Raw genomic sequence first — 21,941 nt, forward strand, 5'->3', positions numbered from 1 at the left:
AGCAGTTCTCCTAGTGGTTCCAGTCTGCTGCCTGATACTTTGATCTTAATTCTGCTATTTTTACAATAACCAACACTATAGTAAAATCATAAGATTATCCAACTGGATGGTGAATTTATAGCTTCATCAGTAATACAAGAAAGAGATTTGAGGGTTAATATTGCACTTCATTGTGAGTTCAGTTGCATCGAAGCAGGAACAATGAAGTGGGAGGCAATTAATCATTGTGCATAGCTCTACAGTTTAGTTTAGTTCCGTTTAGTTTAGAGATACAGCGCGGAAACAAGCTCTTCGGCCCACCATCCACGCCCACCGGCGATCCCCATACACTAGCATTATCCTACACACTAGCGACCTTATACAATTTTGCCAAAACCAATATGCATACAAACCTGTACATCTTTGGAGTGTGAGAAGAAACTGGATCACCTGAAGAAAATGCACGTGGATACGGGGAGAACATACAAACTGTGTACAGACAGTACCTGTGGTCAGGATCAAACCTGTAAGGCAACGACTCTACCGCTGCGCCACCATGCTGCCCCGTGTAATTGTTCCTTCTCTTTGAGCACAAATTGACATAAAGAACACCTCCTAAAAACTAAGAAGGGTGTAGTAACCATGTTAATACAGCAAAATAACAATACAGCATAGAAGGTAGGCTTACCATCAGTATATTGATTATTCTTTTCAGTGTAAAGGTCAATAACACGAATTGTAATGATCACTTCATCAAACTCCTCGTAATCAATAACTGAAGATTTGTTCACATAGAGTGAGCCATTGTTATAGAGCCCAAACCAATACTGGCATGGCGGATCGGGTAGCTTATCATCGATATTGCGTTTCTTGCAACCCACCGAAACCATTCGATAAATCAGTGAGTGATTGGTATCAACATCACTGGCAGTAATGTTTCTCACTATTCCAACCACGGTATCATTTTCCATGACATCCAGGTCCCTCATTGAAATTTGATCTAGTACAGGAGGTTCATCATTCATATCCAATACAGTCACATGGACAGTTGCATAGGCTGATTTGGGTGGTATTCCCAAATCCGAGGCAATGATCCCTAAAATGTAAAATTTCGGTCCTTTGTCGTAGTCCAGTGCAGATGTTGGATCAACGGTAATATTTCCTGCGTATTGTTTAGGGTCAGTATTATTGATTAAGCTCGTTCTTATTAAGAAAGTTCCTCTGTTGCCATTTTCAATTTGGTATATCACCCGGTTGTTGATTTCTGTAGCATCATTGTCTCTGGCTCTAACCAGTGCCACAAAGGCTCCTGTGTACATGGCAACAATAAACAAGGAAAGTGAGCATATGTTCTTAGATGAGATGATAACATTTAAACATTCATCAAACAACAAAATAAGTAAGACACAGATATTATTGTCATGAACATATGCAGTTCTATAGGGCCCTGGTGAGACCACATCTGGAGTATTATGTACAGTTTTGGTCTCCTAATTTGAGGAAAGACATCCTTGTAATTGAGGCAGTGCAGCGTAGGTTCACGAGATTGACCCCTGGGATGGCGGGACTGTCATATGAGGAAAGATTGAAAAGACTAGGCTTGTATTCACTCGAGTTTAGAAGGATGAGAGTGGATCTTATAGAGACATATAACATTATAAAAGGACTGGACAAGCTGGATGCAGGATAAAATGGTCCCATTGTTGGGAGAGTTCAGAACCAGGGGCCACAGTCTTAGAATGAAGGGGAGGCCATTTAAAACTGTGAGAAGGAACTTTTTCACCCAGAGAGTTGTGAATTTGTGGCATTTTCTGCCACAGAGGGCAGTGGAAGCCAAATCACTGGATGAATTTAAGAGACAGTTAGATAGCGCTCTGGGGGCTAGTGGAATCAAGGGATATGGGGAGAGGTTGGGCACAAGTTACTGATTGTGGATGATCAGCCATGATCACAATGAATGGCGGTGCTGGCTCAAAGGGCCAAATGGCCTCCTGCTGCACCTTTTTTCTATGTTTCTATGAACTTGTTCAGTTGTACAAAATGTGGAGGGAAACATGAGATAGTTCATTTGGAAACTGTGCAGTTATTAAATCTTCAACAAAGTGAGGGCAGCATAATGTAGAAACAAAGAAATGCAGATGCTGGTTTATACCAAAGATAGACACAAAGTGCTGGAGTAACTTAGTGGGCCAGGCAGCATCTCTGGAGAAAAAGGATAGATGTTTCAAGTCAGGACTCTGCTTCTGAAATGTTACCTATACTTTTTCTCCAGCGATGCCGCCTGACCCGCTGAGTTACTCCAGCCCTTTGTGTCCATCAAGAGCAGCAAAATGTTCTTTGTTAAAATGTTTGTGTTTGGAATTGAGCAAAAGTGGTGTTCTCGTCAGTTTTACTTGGCATTGGCGATCAAGGGTTGACCAATGACATATATCAAATGATAAAATTACAAAACAAAACGAAAATATTATTTTTTAATACATTCTGACAATGTTGATGGAATAGATGGTATATAAAAGGGTGATTTAAACCTTGCTGCCTGTTATAAACTAGATTGCAGGGCAGCTAAAACGAATCATCAGGTGTGGTCACACCATCCCACTGGATCCAATTAATCAGCTTTTAAGAATAAAGTGTTAATTAAAATTAATAGACCTCTGCACTAACTCAGCAAAGCTGATATAATCAGGGCTCTCTTGCTATCTTAATTAGAGGTCTCCCTGAGGAAGCTTCCAGTCTGCACAAAGGATAATAGAGGCATGGAAATCTATGGCACAGGGTGGCACAGAGGTAGAGTTGCTGCCTTACAGCACCAGAAACCTGGTTTCGACCCGGACTACGGGTGCTGTCTGTACGGAGTTTGTACTTTCTCCCTGTGACCACGTGGGTTTTCTCCCGATGCTCTGTGTGATGTGCAGAGATGTACACTTTTGTAGCTTAATTGGCTTCTGTAAATTGTCCTTAGTGTGTAGGATCGAATTGGTGTACGTGATTGCTGGTCGGTGCCAGATCGGGTAGGTCGAAGGGCCTGTTTCCAACACAAAACATCACCCATTCCTTCTCTCCAGTGAAGATGTCTGCCTCAATGAGTGACTTCAGCATTTTGTGTCTATCTTTGGTGTAAACCAGCATCTGCAGCTCCATCCTACTCATCAGTGCAGACTTGGAGGGTGGGCGAGTGACAATGTGGGTAATTCACCACTGCCAGGAAATTCTGGATCAATATGCTACCATTCAAATGGTGGAAGTAGTAATGAGTGTAGGATACATTCAAACCAAAATGTTATTCGATCTATTACATAGATTATCTAACAAAAGAGATGGAACGAGAAAGAGAAAAGAGACTCAAAGGGAACAATGAGAGAGACAAAGGAAATGAGTAATGAGAGGTAGATGCTCTCTCAGTTGAAGCTTACCTAATGTGTTCTCCATTACAGAGGCATTGTAGACAGACTCAACAAATACAGGTGAATGGTCATTTATATCCTGTATTTAATTAAAAAATGTAATTTAAACATATGTAGGCTTTTATAACTGAAGAAACATTCCTTCATCTCATTAAAAAATGATAAACTATTTTGAGTCAACAAAGCCAACCATAACTTAACTCCTTGACCCTTTTCCTAACCTTCATAGACTTTTTCAAATGCAGCTGACAATGTATAATCCAAAATTGTTCTTTTCTTATTGAAAATAAAGATGACTTCCTAGGTATTTCTAGAATAAATTTTGTTTGGCAATCTATGAGATGAAGTTGGAGGAACAAATTTTAGGAAAATGAAGGTAAAATATAGCAGTAACCATGAAGGACTTCTATTGCCCTAGTACAGGGACCTAGTAATATTAGCTGTACACTCTAGGTCTCATGTAGATATATAAACTATGACCTAGAAGTGGTGGAAATAGCATAAAAGGGGCAAGAAGTGTGAAGAAGTCTTAAAATGTATCCGAGGACTTTCTTAATCTGGGTCACTGAGGAAGGAAGCAACATTGAAGTTAGGCACAAAAAGCTGGAGTAACTCAGCGTGTCAGGCAGCATCTCTGGAGAAAAGGAACAGGTGACATTTCAGGTTGATACCCTTCTTCAGACTGAGAGTCAGGGGGAAGGGAAACGAGAGATATAGAAGGTACAAAGGACAAATGAATGAAAGATATGCCTAAAAGCAATGATAATCAAAGAAAGGTGGAGCCCACAATGGTCCGTTGTTGGCTGTGAGCAATGTGATAATGAGATGATGAGTTATACAGACAGTGAAATTCAACAAGATGATAGTCCAACTAGTACGATGACTAGGGTGGGAGTGGGATGGAGAGAGAGGGGATGCAAGAGTTAATTGAAGTTAGAGAAATCAAAGTTCATATTGCTGGGCTGTAAGCTGCCCAAGTGAAATAGGAGGTGCTGTTGCTCCAATGTTGGAGTTAGACAGGAACGGCACCATATGCTTCACTGAGAAACCATCTTTGCAAGTATAATTAAGTTTAAAGTCGTGACGGAAAGATATAAAGAAAAAGATACCCAATTTCAGAGAGTCCATTTCAGCGATTGAAGAAGGGACCATGTATGTTGCAAACAAGTAATTCAGATCAGCCAGGAGAAGGTGAATAGCCAGATGCAACCTTCAAATTGGAAAAGGTGCAGGCACGAAGGAAAAGTGGGGCTTCGAACATTGAAATTCAACGAATAACATAGAAAATAAAGGAAAATACAAAACCAAGAAAGGACACGAGAGAAAATCAAAAGAAAGGACAAAATTGAAAAGGGATATAAGATAGACAAAGAGAGTGTGTGAGGAATGACTAACAGGCAACATAGAAGGGATACCAAGAATCTTCAATACAGAAGGCAATTTATGCGGGGATTACATGCTTGAAAAACAGGGCGTTATTCAAAATGCATATCTTAAACATATACATGACTACGCTGTCAGTAGTAAATTTAAGCTCATTATTCCGAAAACACCAGGGGAAAAATTAAGGTATCACAAAATGCTGGAGTAACTCAGCAGGTCAGGCAGCATCTTGGAGAGAAGGAATGGGTGACGTTTCGGGTCGAGACCCTTCTTCAGACTGAACATTGTTAAACGAATAAGTGCTATATTTTTAAAATGCATAAATTAAGGCGCGCATAAAACGTGAGTTGCCTATATATGAAATGGGCAATTATATGAATGGTAGATGTAATTAGAAGTAGAAAATAAAATATTTTGTGGAGCCAAAAGACATGATTATGGTAGTGAATTAATTATGTTTAAACATCTTGACAAAATGTAAGAGTGAATTGATGGTATGACGATCCAGCAGGCAGAAGAGTTTTATAAGACCTGGGCCCTTTCCAACGCAGCGCCAAGGTGGGAACAGAACAAGAAAGCAGACAAACTAGCAAGAAAACAAGCAGAGCAAAGAATTTCTTGGAAAATTGGCTGCTGCCGCTCCTGGCCCTATCACTACTCAGCTCCTACCCAAATTGAAAAATAAAATTATAGGATGAGATCGTCAACGTCTCCCCTGAAGCAAAGGAAGAACGGTCAAACGGAGCTGATAATGCAAAGGTAAAAGAGAAGCTCTTCTTTTAAGGAACCATCGAACTCCCCACCATTGACTCCATCTACACTTCACGCTATCTTGGGTAAGCAGCCAACATAATCAAGCACCATTTCCACTCTAAAGACATACAGGTTTGTTGGTTAATTGGCTTGGTATAAATGTAAAATTGTCCCCAGTGTGTGTAGGATAGTGTTAATGTGAGAGAATCGTTGGTCGACGTGGACTCGATGGGCCAAAGGGCCTGTTTCCACGCTGTACCTCTAAACTAAATTAAATTAAATCTAGTCATTCCTTCTTATTCCCACACCTGTCAGGCAGAAAATACAAAAGCTTGAAAGCATGTACAACTAGAGTCATAGACAATAGGTGCAGGAGTAGGCCATTCAGCCCTTTGAGCCAGCACCACCATTCAATGTGATCATGGCTGATCATTCTCAATCAGTACCCCGTTCCTGCCTTCTCCCCATACCCCCTGACTCCGCTATCCTTAAGAGCTCTATCTAGCTCTCTCTTGGAGTGCCAGGGCAGTTCTGTTTAGGATTTTGGGGAGCAGACTCTGGTACAATACAGCCAGACTCAGGCTGGTACAACCGGGCTCAGGAACAGCATCTTCCCCTCTGTTATCCATCGGCCACTGGTTCAAATAACTCAATTTTATCCCACTGAATTACACTAAGTGAATAACCTGTGGGTGCAATCCCATGAGAGTGGTTTACATGAGAGTGATTATGTCACATCACTACCATGCACCAAGTCTACCAGTACTTGCAACATGAATATCAGTACTGACAATCTAACCTACCCTACGTAGAAAGAAACTTTTTGTTTTACATCCCCTGCTATTGTACAACGGAGTAGTTCCTGAGGACTGGAGGGTAGCTAATGTAATCCCACTTTTTAAAAAGGGAGGGAGAGAGAAAACGGGGAATTATAGACCAGTTAGCCTAACATCGGTAGTGGGAAAAATGCTAGAGTCAGTTATTAAAGATGTGATAGCATTACATTTGGAAAGTGGAGAAATCATCGGACAAAGTCAGCATGGATTTACCAAAGGCAAATCATGTCTGACGAATCTTATCGAATTTTTCGAGGATGTAACTAGTAGAGTGGATAAGGGAGAACCAGTCGATGTGTTATATCTGGACTTTCAGAAGGCCTTCGACAAGGTCCCACATAGGAGATTGGTGTACAAACTTAAAGCACACGGTATTGAGGGTTCAGTGTTGAGGTGGATAGAAAATTGGTTGGCGGACAGGAAGCAAAGAGTAGGAATAAACGGGTCCTTTTCGGAATGGCAGGCAGTGACTAGTGGGGTACCGCAAGGCTCAGTGCTGGGACCCCAGTTATTTACAGTGTATATTAATGATTTGGACGAGGGAATTGAATGCAACATCTCTAAGTTTGCGGATGACACGAAGCTGGGTGGCAGTGTTAGCTGCGAGGAGGATGCTAGGAGGCTGCAGAGTGACTTGGATAGATTAGGCGAGTGGGCAAATGCATGGCAGATGCAATATAATGTGGATAAATGTGAGGTTATCCACTTTGGCGGCAAGAACAGGAAAGCAGAGTATTACCTGAATGGTGACCGATTGGGAGAAGGGGAGATGCAACGTGACCTGGGTGTCATGGTGCACCAGTCATTGAAAGCAAGCATGCAGGTGCAGCAGGCAGTGAAGAAAGCGAATGGTATGTTGGCATTCATAGCAAGAGGATTTGAGTTTAGGAGCAGGGAGGTTCTGCTGCAGTTGTACAGGGCCTTGGTGAGACCGCACCTGGAGTATTGTGTGCAGTTTTGGTCTCCTAACCTGAGGAAAGACGTTCTTGCCTTAGAGGGAGTACAGAGAAGGTTCACCAGATTGATCCCTGGGATGGCGGGACTTACATATGAGGAAAGACTAGATAGACTGGGCTTGTACTCGCTGGAATTTAGAAGACTGAGAGGGGATCTTTTTGAAACATATAAAATTCTTAAGGGGTTGGAGAGGCTAGATGCGGGAAGATTGTTCCCGATGTTGAGGGAGTCCAGAACCAGGGGTCACAGCTTAAGGATAAGGGGGAAGTCTTTTAGGACCGAGATGAGAAAACATTTCTTCACACAGAGAGTGGTGAGTCTGTGGAATTCTCTGCCACAGAAGGTAGTTGAGGCCAGTTCATTGGCTATATTTAAGAGGGAGTTAGATGTGGCTCTTTTTGCTAAAGGGATCAGGGGGTATGGAGAGAAGGCAGGTACAGGCTACTGAGCTGAATGATCAGCCATGATCATATTGAATGGCGGTGCAGGCTCGAAGGGCTGAATGGCCTACTCCTGCACCTATTTTCTATGTTTCTATGTTTCTATGAAGCATGTTTAGTTTTTTAGTTCAGAGATACAGGCCCTTCGGCCCACCGAGTCTGCACCGACCAGCGATCCCCGCACACTAACACTATCCTACATACACAAGGGTCAATTTATAACTTTACCAAGCCAACTAGCCTACAAACTTGTACGTCTGTGAAGTGTGGAAGGAAACCAGAGCTCCAGGAGAAAACCAACCCTGGTCTCCAGCAGTAACCCTACCTCTGCGCCACCGTGTATATTGTTTGTATAAAAATGATTGTATAACAAATAAGTAGGACCGTGATAGGGTTAATATGAGCACCGAGCCTGGTTTGGTCATGACATGCTGCTCTATACAAGAAGGATTTAAGGAGATGTTTGAGAAGTTCATTCTGTCTCATAAACATTATTATACTTGGGCTCAAAGAAACCAAGAATTGCAGAGTGAAATCGAAAAGATTGGCGATGATTCATCCTGGTGGGATGTTGGTAAGAATGTTAAAGTCCACCCACGTATTAGAATCATCTCCCACACTTGGTTATTGTTCACCGGATAATTGAGCTGTATCTTCTGGTGCAGTTTTGTCATTCTAGTCAAGGGTATTGAAAACTAATTGGGACATTGAACAAAGCCTGATAGGCTGAAGAGAAGCAGGGAAAGTGTCCGTGACTCAGGTGAAAAGAAATTCACGCCTACTTGACGTGATTAGTGAACTGTGAGGCCCCATTCCGCACTGAGACCCCAACTGCACATTACAATCTTTTTCACAGAATGACTGATTCTGTAAGTTATACCAGTTCCAACATAGCTGTTTAAGCAAGGAAGGTGAATCTATGACACTTTACAAAGACTGTCCTTGTCCAGCAATGATTAAGCCCAAGATGTCTTGAAAATAAACCTTCAGCTCAACCCAACTCTAGTACCTTCCCATTAATGATATAAATTTTAGTTGCCCAAGGGCCAATTCTGAATCAGCAATCCCTCGATATGCCTCATAACTTTGCTCATGGGGGCGTCACAGTGGTGCAGGAGGTGTTAGGGTGGTGCAGCGATAGAGTTGCTGCTTAACAGTGCCAGAGACCTGGATTTGATCCTGACTTTGGGTGCTGACTGTACGAATTTCAACATTCTCCCTGTGACCTGCGTGGATTTTCTCTGGGTGATTCGGTTCCTCCCACACTCCAAAGATGGACAGATTTGTAGGCTAATTGGCTTGGTAAAATTGTAAATTGCCCCTAGTGTGTGAAGGAATGGGTGACGTTTCGGGTCGAGACCCTTCTTCAGACTGAGAGTCAGGGGAGGGGGAGATACAGAGATTAGGAAGTGTAAGGTGGTAGAATGAGACATCAAAGTGGTGGTGATCAAGGAAAATGTAGAATAGATCATTGTTAGCTAGAAGATCATTGTTAGCTAGGAAACGCCATCAGGCTACCTTCTCCTTGCTAATTATGATCTATTCTACTTTTTCCTTGATCTCCACCCCTTTTGATGTCTCGTTCTCTCACCTTCCATTTCCTTTTCTCTGTATCTCCCTCTCCCCAACTCAGTCTGAAGAAGGGTCTCGACCTGTAACGTCACCCATTCCTTCTCTCCAGAGATGCTGCCTGTCCTGCTGAGTTACTCCAGCATTTTGTGTCTAACCTCGGCTATTCTCGACCTGTAACGTCACCCATTCCTTCTCTCCAGAGATGCTGCCTGTCCTGCTGAGTTACTCCAGCATTTTGTGTCTAACCTCGCTTGGCTGTTCGGTTTCATATACATAATTGTTTGATGGCCCCAGCACAATTTTGTAAAGTGAATAAGAGCGCATCAGGATTTCTTGGTTGTATAGATAAGAGTACCGATAACAAAAACAAAGATGACTTTCCACACCTTTCCAATGAGTAAGAGCTCAGCTGTGTTTTGGTGGGCAATACTGCGATCACATTTTAACAATGATTGGAGACAATGCAGAGATTTACCACGATACCAAGAATTAGCGACTTCAATCACATGTAGGGATTGAAGACAGTGTAGTTATTCTCCTTCAAAGAAAGTGTCTTCAGCCAATTTAAAAATTTTGAATGCTTTTGTAGAACAATTACGAAAAAAAATAGCTTCGTGTGACAAATGGGTTGGCAGCTTGTGATTCAAAGTAACAAACAATGGAGCTAGAAGGAAATTGCTTTACACAGATGGTTATTAAGATGTGAAACAGATTACCTGAAAAGGTGGTGGAAGAAACTTCTGTTAGAATGTTCAAATTACATTTGTTTTTTAAGTTCATAATAAGTTCATAGGTTTATAAGTTCTTGGAGCAGAATTATGCCATTTGGCCCATCAATCTATTCCGTCATTCAATCATGGCTGATCTACCATTCCCTCCCAACCCAATTCTCTCCTGCCATCTCCCCATAACCCCAGACACCCATACTAATCAAGAATCTGTCAATCGCTGCCTTAAAAATACCCATTGACTTGGCCTCCACAGCCAATTGTGGCAAAGAATTCCACAGATTCACTACCCTCTGACTAATTCCTCCTCCTCTTCTCCTTTCCAAAGGTATGTCCTTTTATTTTGAAGCTATGGCGTCTGGCCCGAGACTCTCCCATTAGTGGAAACATCCTCTCCACATTCACTCTATCCAGGCCTTTCACTATTCGGTAAGTTTCAATGAGGTCCTTCCTCATTTCTCCAGCGAGTACAGGCCCAGTGCCATCAAACGCTCATCATATGTTAACCCAATCATTCCTGGGATCATTCTCGTAAACATCCTCTGGACCTTCTCCAACGCCAGCACATCCTTCCTCTGACATGGGGCCCAAAAACGAGCACAATACTCCAAATGCGGCCTGACCAGTGCCTTATAAAGCCTCAGCATTACATCCCTGTTTTTATATTCTAGTCCTCTCAAAATAAATGCTAGCAAATGAAGATTGCTAATTTAGATTGTTGATAGTGGAAATTGGCTGTGGAGGCCAAGTCAATGGGTATTTTTAAGGCAGAGGTATGGGATTAAATTACACCACTCTTTCAAATTGAAGTTACAGGAAGTTTAGGCAGAATGATTGCCTTTAATGTTACAAGTGGCTGTGATATCTCCAGGAATGTGTGATGTTCCGGGTCAAAACCCTTCTTCAGACTGATGTCACATCAGACCCACATCAGTCTGAAGATGGGTTAGGCCAGAAATCTCTCCAGAGATGCTGCCTGGCCTGCTGAGTTACTCCAGCATTTTGTGATACCTAGGAGGGAAAGATATATCAGTCATGATTGAATGGCAGAGTAGACTTGATGGGCCAAAAGTCCTAATTTTACTCTTATTCCTTATGACTTTATATCCTTATGAGTTCCAGGGAGGGACCGGATGATTGGGAAATGACAGGAAGGGAGGGAGACAAAAAGTAGGAATCACTTAACATCTGTTGTTGAAAAGATGTCACAGTCAATAAAGGAAGAAGCTTATTGTAATCAAACCATATCAAGATAATTTTATGAAAGATAAATGTTGACAAATTTGTCAGCATCTTTCAAAGGTCAAGGGTCTCGACCCGAAACGTCACCCATTCCTTCTCTCCAGAGATGCTGCCTGTCACGCTGAGTTACTCCAGCATTTTGTGTCTACCTTCGATTTAACCCAGCTTCTGCAGTTCTTTCCTACACATCCTTCAATGGACCTAGCCCTCAATTATTTATGATCTATATGAAGAAGGAAGCAGAAATATGTGCTATCTAAGTTTGATGACACAAAAACAAAGGGGGGGAGGCATGATGCAATGAACTCATGTGGAAGCTGAATAGGTTTCAGATAAGTTGAATGAGTATGTAAAATCTTGGCAAATGGAATTCAACATAGGAAAGCGTGAGGTCATGAACTTTGGAAGAAGGAATCAAAAGGCAGGCTATTAACACATAGAAACATAGAAACATAAAAAATAGGTGCAGGAGGAGGTCATTCGGCCCTTTGAGCCAGCACCGCCATTCATTGTGATCGTGGCTGATCATCCACAATCTGTAACCTGTGCCTGCCTTCTCCCCGTATCCCTTGATTCCATTATCCCCTAGAGCTCTATCTAACTCTCTTAAATTCATCCAGTGAATTGGCCTCCACTGCCTTCTGTGGCAGAGAATTCCACAAATTCACAACTGTCTGGGTGAAAAAGTTTCTTCTCACCTCAGTTTTAAATGGCCTCCCCTTTATTCTAAGACTGTGGCCCCCTGGTTCTGGACTCCCCCAACATTGGGAACATTTTTCCTGCATCTCGCTTGTCCAGTCCTTTTATAATTTTATACGTCTCTATAAAATCCCCTCTCATCCTTCTAAACTCCAGTGAATACAAGACCAATCTTTCCAATCTTTCTTCATATGACAGTCCCACCATCCCGGGGATTAACCTCGTGAACCTACGCTGCACTGCCTCAATAGCAAAGACGTCCTTCCTCAAATTAGGAGACCAAAACTGCACACAGTACTCCAGATGCGGTCTCATCGGGGCCCTATACAACAACAGATGGACCTCTTTACTCCTATACTCAAATCCTCTCTTTATGAAGGCCAACATTTCATTGGTTATCTTCAATGCCTGCTGTACCTGCACGCTTACTTTCAGTAACTGGTTTATAAGGACACCAAGGTCTCGTTGCACTTGTCCTTTACCTAATCTGACACCATTGTGATAATAATCTGCCTCCTTGTTTTTGCCACCAAAATGGATAACGTCACATTTATCTACATTATACTGCATCTGCCATGCATCTGCCTATTCACTCAACCAGTCAAGGTCACCCTGCAACCTCCTAACATCCTCTTCACAGTTCACACTGCCACCCAGCTTTGTGTCATCTGCAAACTTGCCAATGTTACTTCTAAGTACTGTCCAATTTGAATTACTGTTAATTCGAATTGGACAGTACTCTGGCTTATGGAAGGACCATTTAGAAGCCTTATAACAGAAAATAAGCTGTTCCTGTTCCTGAGCTTATGAACAACCAAAAAAGTTAAACCTGTATTCTTTAAGGTTTAGAGGATTGAAATGTGCTCATATTGAAACATATATGATCTGAAGAGAGAAGGACAAACTAGATATTGAGATGTTTCATTGGTGTAATAGTCTTGAACGAGGGAACATAATTACAAAGTAAAAAGGTAGTCTTTTAAAACTGAGGTATGTAAAAAATTCTTCGCCCAGAGGATGGTGAATATTTTTGGAATTCCCCACCCAAGTTGTGGAGGCTAGATCACTGAAGATATTTAAGGAGGTAGCTAAATTTTCAAAAGATTGGGGAATTGAGAGCAACATAGAAACATAGAAACATAGAAAATAGGTGCAGGAGTAGGCCATTTGGCCCTTCGAGCCTGCACCGCCATTCAATATGATCATGGCTGATCATCCAACTCAGTATCCCATACCTGCCTTCTCTCCATACCCCCTGATCCCTTTAGCCACAAGGGCCACATCTAACTCCCTCTTAAATATAGCCAATAAACTGGCCTCAACTACCTTCTGTGGCAGAGAATTCCACAGATTCACCACTCTGTGTGAAAAAAAACGTTCTCTTCTCAGTCCTAAAAGACTTCCCCCTTATCCTTAAACTGTGACCCCTTGTTCTGGACTTCCCCAACATCGGGAACAATCTTCCTGCATCTAGCCTGTCCAACCCCTTAAGAATTTTGTAAGTTTCTATAAGATCCCCCCTCAATCTTCTAAATTCCAGCGAGTACAAGCCGAGTCTATCCAGTCTTTCTTCATATGAAAGTCCTGCCATCCCAGGAATCAATCTGGAACAGTATGTGGAAAGAACGTTGAAGAGGATTTGAGACCTGGAACAGATCAGCCTTGATCATGTTGAATGACAAAGTATTATAAGATCATAAGAGATCATAAGAGATAGGAGTAGAATTAGGCCATTCGGCCCATCAAGTCTATGCCATTCTATCATAGCTGATCTACCTCTTCCTCCTAACCCCATTCTCCTACCTTCTCCCCATAACCTCTGACACCCGCACTAATCAAGAATCTATCTATCTCTGTCTTAAATATATCCAGTGACTATGCCTCCACAGCCTACCGTGGCAAAGTATATCTCACAGGCCAGGGGGCCTTCAACTGCTCCTCTTTCCTTGCATGTATTCTTATGTGTACAGTCTGAGCATGGAAGAGATGAGAGAGCCAAGTGGAGGCCAAAGGAGGAAGGTCCATGAGGGGGAGAATTCAGAAAATTCACCATCATGTCTGATTTTAGGATGAGGGGGAACCTCATTGAAACTTATCGAATAGTGAAAGGTTTGGATAGAGGGAATGTGGAGAGGATGTTTCCACTAGTGGGAGAATCTAGGACCAGAAGCCATAGCCTCAGAATAAAAGGTTGCACCTTTAGAAAGGAGATGAGGAGGAATTTCTTTAGTCAGAGGGTGGTGAACTTGTGGACTCATTGGCTGGGGAGGTCAGGTCAATGGATACTTTTAAGACGGAGTTTGACAGATTCTTGATTAGTAGGGGTATCAGAGGTTATGGGGCGATGGCAGCAGAATAGGGTTGAGATGGAAAGATAGATCAGCCATGATAGAGTGACAGATGTTCAGTTTTGCACTTTTATGGTGTGATTACATACTATTACTGACTATTAATTTATTGTAAGATTGATTACTGTAGATGATGATAACAGATAACAGAGATCTAACAGAGTAGATGATCGTCCAAATGGTCTAATTCTGCTCCTGGAACTTATGAACTTATGAACATTATAAAACCTGTGAGAAGTTGGTAAACTAGATCTAGCAATGATCACCTAGGTCCAACAGTCCTCTCTTTACTTATTAAACCCTTAAAATTATGCTTAATTCTGAGGTTTTATATTACTTAAACAGCCAAAATGCCTCCTGCAGAAGGGTAGGTTGCATGCCCCAAACCCACCCCCATTAAAACAAAAAGAGCCATCATCAGTTATTAAAATTTAATCATTTAATATTTAATATCATTTAATTATTGAATGGCAGGACTGCCATATGTTGAAAGACTGGAGCGACTAGGCTTGTATACATTGGAATTTAGAAGGATGAGAGGGGATCTTATCGAAACATATAAGATTATTAAGGGGTTGGACACGTTAGAGACAGGAAACATGTTCCCAATGTTGGGGGAGTCCAGAACCAGGGGCCACAGTTTAAGAATAAGGAGTAGGCCATTTAGAACGGAGATGGGGAAAAACCCTTTCAGTCAGAGAGTTGTAAATCTGTGGAATTCTCTGCCTCAGAAGGCAGTGGAGGCCAGTTCTCTGAATGCATTCAAGAGAGAGCTAGATAGAGCTCTTAAGGATAGCGGAGTCAGGGGGTATGGGGAGAAGGCAGGAACGGGGTACTGATTGAGAATGATCAGCCATGATCACATTGAATGGTGGTGCTGGCTCGAAAGGCTGAATGGCCTACTCCTGCACCTATTGTCTATTGTCTATTGTCTAATTAACATTTAAAATTAACGTAATATTCTCTCTCAGTCTACCAACATTTGAATTTGTGCTCATATTCACTTTAAATAATTGCACCAATTTATCCCTGAACAAATATAATCAATCACAGTCCACTTAGTGTCAACTACCATTCCTTTTTCATTCTGGGCACATTGAATTAAATGTTTCTGCAAGCCAAGTATACTTCTTTAAAACTGGGAGTGCAAGAGCGTGGGAAAATGTTAAAACGAATAAAGAAAAACCTATGTTTAAAGAATGACCTTTCACATCTCAGGATGACTTAAGATACTCTGGAGATGGAAAAGTGCCTTTCAAATGTAGTTTCCAAATCACAGAAAAATTGAGAACAAGCTCCCACAGTCTACAATCTAATGATAACTGTCTCGACTTTGATGGTTAATATTGATTAAGGGGTATATATTTGCCACACTGTTGGAGATAACATCTTCTAAGCAACCCTTTCGCCTTTGCTGTCAAAAACATTCCCAAAAGCTTTATATCAACTTGAATACCTCATATGATCATTATCTAAATAAAAATCTTTTTCAAGAACCCACTGGACATTTTAAAGGTTGCAATAAAAACATTGAAGGAATGAGTATTATATAAAATTGAAACAGAAGAGTAGTATTGAATAATTCAGATATTGAATTGCCTCTGGTCTTATTTCTAATATTACTACATTGTGGAAAGACCCAAGTTTAAAACCTTACCTCTATATTGATAACAACGCTAACATTTGTTGAAAGGGATGGAACACCTAAATCACGAGCTTCCACAATTAGAGTGATTTTTCCATTAAATGAGGGGTTTATGTCTTCTCGATCAATAACTCCAATTGAATGAAGAATGCCAGTGTAAGGATCAATAGTGAAATTTTGTTGGTAGTCACCACCAATGATAGCATAATGCACTTTGCTGTTATTGGTACCTTCCTCATCATTGTCAAAAGCCTAAAAGAAAGTCAAAAAGAAATCAGGCGTGATGATTACTATTCAAATTGTCGTCATTTTAATGATTCATTCTTTAATCATAGTGTATGGCAATCTCATTCAGCAATGTTTTTATCAGACTTTTAATGTTCCCTCTCTCCCTCTCACCGGACAGTAATAAAACAGAATGAATGGAACACATGCACCAAAGCCTAACCAGCACGCGAGCCTTGCAATGTGAAGTTTTCTGACTCTTTTTACATTTACTGGAACAAAGTCACAACTGTACCTTGATTATATTCACACAAGATAAATGTAATTGTGTATATTTCAAAAAGACCCTAAGAAAAATGAACATAAATTCTCAGCAGTATTGGTTAATAATCTCTCCAGCAACCGGTACAGTGTGGGACCCAACTTGTTGAACATTCCCAGCAGTCCCTTTCTTTAAATTTACAGAATCTGCAGCGTAAAACAGAGGGGATTATGACCTACCTCAATTTTAATGTTTAATTCATTTATTTTGTCCTCTGTGATGAAAGCACTGTAGGAATCTCTTGCCATTTCCGGAGAGAAATCATTTATATCTTCCAGAACAATTTCAATCAAAGTAGTATCTCTACGATCCCCACCATCGGTTGCTTGAAGGGTCACATAATAAACGGGACGTCTCTCTCTATCAATTGCTGTGTTGTTCCCAACTGTGATCACACCTGTACTGCTGTTGACTTTAAATTCATATCTTCCATTTTACAAAAAAAAATAAAAAATTATACGTCAGCAATCAATATTCTTTTTGGAAAAGTTCCACAAAGAAGGCATCAGTAATATTTCCAATTCTTCAGTTTTGACTTTTCTAAATTCCATAGCCATAAAGTTCCTGGGGCAAACTGTGCCAGGCCAATCTCCTACCTACTGTTCTTCCCCCACCATTTCCTCACTCTAAATGAAAGGGAAATGTTAAGGAAATCTATATAAATTGGACAGATATCCTTGGTAATATGCCGAAAAGTCATCTTTAGTCATCTGCACCCATTATGGAAATGCCTTCAGCACCGACAGTGTGGAGGTTGATGAGTCTGGCTGAAAATGTTGCTGCATAAATGTGAACACATACCTAAATTGGATTGATTACTGTTTTAATAGTGCAAAGTGAACCTCAAGTGCACATTCCTATAGCCATAGACTTATCGCACATGGAATGTATCATAAGATAGACTGAGGTCAAATATTTGATTGGAAACAGAAGGGAGAGCAAAGGGAGTGCTACCCAGCTTGCTCCAGTGCTCACCACAATATTCAACCTCTCCTTGGCAAAGTCCGTGGTCCCTGCATGCTTCAAAAGATCCATCATTGTACCGGTGCCAAAGAATGCCTCTCCAGCGTGTTTAAATGACTACCGACCGGTGGCCCTCACCTCGGTTGTCATGAAATGCTTTGAGAGGCTAGTCAAGAAGCACATCTGCGCCCTCCTTCCTCGCAACATGGACCCACTACAGTTCGCATACCGTCCGAACAGGTCCACGGATGATGCCGTCTCCCAGGTTCTACACACCGCTCTCTCTCATCTGGACAGCCAGGGGGGCTATGTGAGGATGCTGTTCATTGACTTTAGTTCAGCATTCAACACAATAGTCCCCAGCAGACTGGTTGAGAAGCTGCTGGAACTGGGGCTTAGCACCCCTCTGTGTGCCTGGGTCCTGGACTTTCTCACTGCCAGGCCCCAAGTGGTCAGGATGGGGGAACACACATCTAGCTCCCTCACCCTGAACATAGGATCCCCCCAGGGCTGCGTCCTTAGCCCCCTACTGTACTCCCTGTACACACATGACTGTGGGGCCAGGTTCAGCTCAAACTCCATCATCAAGTTTGCTGATGACGCTGTGGTGGTGGGCCGGATCTCCAACAACGATGAGAAGGCCTACCGGGAGGAGGTGGCTGATCTGGCACTCTGGTGTCAGGACAATAGCCTCCTCTTGAATGTCACTAAAACAAAGGAGCTGATTGTGGACTTCAGAAGGGCTAAACATCCAAGGACGTACATGCCACTGGAGATAAATGGGTCTATTGTGGATAGGGTGAGCAGTTTCAAATACTTGGGAGTCCGCATCGCAGAGGATCTGACATGGGCAACGCACATTGCCGCACTGGTGGGTAAGGCTAAGCAACGCCTTTACCACCTTAGACAACTGAGGAAATTCAGAGTGTCTCAGAGGATCCTTCATTGCTTCTACTCTGGGGCTGTAGAGAGCATCCTGTCCGGCAACATTACAGTCTGGTTTGGGAACAGCTCTGCCCAGGACAGGATAGCCCTGCAGAGAGTAGTGCGTTCGGCAGAACGCACCATGGGAACTACACTCGTCCCCCTGCAGGACCTATACATCAGGAGGTGCAGATCCAGAGCAAGCAAGATCATGAGGGACCCCTGCCACCCCAGTAACGGACTGTTCCAGATGCTACGATCAGGCAAACGCCTCCGCTGTCACGCTGTGAAAACGGAGAGGATGAGACGGAACTTCTTCCCACAGGCCATCAGGACTGTCAACTTTTATAACCCCAGAGACTAAATTTTTGTCGACAATAATAGTAACTTATTAACTTTATTTATATGCTGTAACTGTAATTCTTTTTGTGCACAACCCGCAGGCATTGCCACTTTCATTTCACTGCACATCGTGTATGTGTATGTGACAAATAAATTTGACTTGACTTGACTTGACTTGATATTCTTTGTTTTTTCTTTAACAGTGGTTATGATTTCTTTCAACCTGAGGTAGCAAGCTTTTAACATTTTGCACAATATCTATTGCTTAGTGTAAACCACTATGTATATAGCATCCCAACAAAAATGTGAAATACAACTCTAGTGATCCTCTGTCCAACTCTGCAGAAATCCCAACAGTTTGACATCGGGCTCACCAGAGATGTTCACCAGGCTCACTCAAGATATACCAGGACCCTGATTCCCATTTTCACTTTCAAAGCACCTGTGTCCCAGTTCTCACCCTTCTTTTAAACTCATCAGGCCCCGATTCCCAAGCTCTCTTCAAACTATACTCCATTTCAACTCATTAGCTTCACTTGAAATGTTATTATATACGTTTGTAACATCAAAGAGTTGTGAATTTAAATTGTATTAACGTAATAACTATAATCACAGTCAATGATACAGAACATCTATCAGTCTGTCACATTAAAGTCCCAAGTGTGGCAGTTTATCTGTATACTAAGAAATATGCTATATATCCAGTCTGAAGAAGGGTCTCGACCTGAAACGTCACCCATTCCTTCTCTCCAGAGATGCTGCCTGTCCCACTGAGTTATTCCAGCATTTTGTGTCTATCTTCAGTTTAAACCAGCATCTGCAGTTCCTTCCCACACATGCCACATTATGTTGTGAATATCTGGGAGTTTGTAGGCAGCAAAAGTGCCCTGAGCAAACACTTCTGTGGTAGACATCCTAACACTTGACACTTTACCATCTGGAGCATCAATAACAGAAACTCTGATGTAGAAGAAAGAACAAGAGGAAAAGGATTGCTTGGACAAACATGCTCAAGACCACAGTGATTAACTGGATTCAGTGCATCCACTGTTTACACATTCAGTGGATTCAGAACAAGGTTAGCATTGCCAGTAATGTCTAGGACTCAAAATGAAATGGACAATAAGAAACTTATCTCATTCAACAGGTACAGTCTAAATGCTCAGAGACATTTGAAGGATAATTGAAGGAACAATCAGAATCCTGTCCACAGCACTTTGGAGCAGTGGATTTATTGGGGGTGAGGAGGTGACACTAAGTATAATGCAACAGATGTGAGAAATGCAATAACTAAGTGGAAAGAAAATGTTCTTTTATTTAAAAAAATGATTATTCCAGGGATGCTGCCTGGTCTGATGAGTACTTCCAGCATTTTCTGTTTTTATTATTATGTTTTGACATTTGGTAAGCATGATCAAGTGTCTCATGTGATATATTGTCTAGCAGTTGGAAGGATAAGGGACATCTACTGTATATATTGGTGATAGTGTGATTGTTTCCATTCATAGTGGTCAATATTCACAACCACATAGGAAACAGGGGCAAACGATTATTTCAGTACAGTAGCCAAGGTTAATACCTAAATTAAAAAATAGGGTCTCAAAGATAATATTCATTGAAATGTTAGTTGAGACATATAAATCAGTGTAGGGATAAGCAAATTAGAGAGTTGAACATTTAGTTAGAGGAGCGATGTGCGAAGCAGATGTTTAAATTCCATGGGATTCTGGATTAAGAAAGAAGTGTACCATTTGAATAGGTTTTACTTGAGATTTAAGGCAATCAAGGGAAAAATATATTATTAACAATTAGTTCTAAAATAATTCAGTGGGGCAAACAGCAGGGTAAAATGAAGAAATTTTGCTTTGGACACTACCAGGAAAGAATAAGGTAAAATGGTTAATTAAACCATAGGATAGAAAAAAGAAATGCAATGCTTTTACCTCAAGCCTTTATCCAATTCCCTTTCAAAAGTCACGACGGAGCCCATACTCATCAGGCAGTGCATTCAAAATCTGAACGACTCCCAAACCAGGAAAGATTTTTCTCGCATCATCCCAAATCTTTTATCAGTTGCTGTAAATCTGGTTCACCAGTGATGACCATTTTGCTAATGGGAAGTGTGTCTCTCCATTTACCTTACTCAAATGCATAAAGATTTTGTACACCTCTACCGTGCTCTTCTGGAAATTCTCTGCTCCAAGGAGAACAGCCACAAGACACCAGACTGTTTTCGTAGTTGAAATCTTCTATCCCTGGAAATAGTCTAATAATTATTTTCTGCCCTCTCTCTAGGGTATTCACATCATTCCTAAAGTATAGTGATCAAACGTGCATACCATTGTAGGCTACCAATGTTCAACATATTCCTCCAACAACAAACCCAGATTGATTTGAAAAATCCACAGAAGTTTGTGCCTTTAATCTTAACACAACTATTTCATGTTTTCACTCCCTATCTTGTTTCTTCCTTTCCAGATTATGTTAAATCATGCTGGTGTCACAAGTCAAGTATCCCAAAGATTCTCGTATCTCTCATCAGTGAACATACTTCACACTGCTCTATGGATTACAAAAGATACAACTATTTAAGGATCAATTTAAAAGACTATGTAAGGGTCAATTTTAACCAATCCCATTGAAAAAACATCTGTTCACTTATTTTCCATCCCATTCTGCTTTTCTTTTTAAGGAACTCTTTAATTTACACAAGAAAGCACGGCTACCACTAACTTCCATGCCTCAAAACTATATCACAAATATTAATTGACTATTTTCTATTTAAAATCATTAAAGTCAGTTGCAAAAGTTATTAATTATAAATAATGGAAATTAAGTTATGATAAATGAACACATACATGCTCAATGGTAACAGGCTGTATGTAATTACACCAAAGATGCCCTCATCAGGATCAGTGGCCTGTGGAAAAAAGTTATACAAATGAATATAAAGGTTGTCAGCTACATAATGTTGAAAGTTTTACTTCAAAAGGTGAAGATATGCTTCCAGTTTTCATCGTGAATTGAGACATTTTTAGTTAACTCAATAAATTGAATCGCACATGCATCATAGTTCAATTCTTGTGCAATGTTAATTTGACATCTGCAATGATCCAAGTGCTTAGCTGCAGGAAGAGACAACAACCCACCTCAACATCCACAACCCACTGTACTTGTGC

At 41.3% G+C, this 21,941-nt stretch overlaps 1 protein-coding gene across 1 annotated transcript in view; it reads right to left on the minus strand.

Moving 5' to 3' along the window:
• The window catches only part of cdhr2 (cadherin related family member 2), a 96,473-nt gene that overhangs the window by 27,715 nt on the left and 46,817 nt on the right, over window positions 1-21,941 (minus strand). The window contains exons 15-19 of the mRNA XM_078411344.1: window positions 21,621-21,682; window positions 16,713-16,959; window positions 15,999-16,238; window positions 3,393-3,462; window positions 668-1,288 (exon numbers count right to left, since the gene is read on the minus strand). Of these exons, the coding sequence (XP_078267470.1) occupies window positions 668-1,288; window positions 3,393-3,462; window positions 15,999-16,238; window positions 16,713-16,959; window positions 21,621-21,682 (1,240 nt within the window). The remainder of the gene's footprint in view (window positions 1-667; window positions 1,289-3,392; window positions 3,463-15,998; window positions 16,239-16,712; window positions 16,960-21,620; window positions 21,683-21,941) is intronic.

This window comes from Rhinoraja longicauda, chromosome 14 (assembly GCF_053455715.1).
Source record: "Rhinoraja longicauda isolate Sanriku21f chromosome 14, sRhiLon1.1, whole genome shotgun sequence".
NCBI classification, from domain to species: domain Eukaryota; kingdom Metazoa; phylum Chordata; class Chondrichthyes; order Rajiformes; family Arhynchobatidae; genus Rhinoraja; species Rhinoraja longicauda.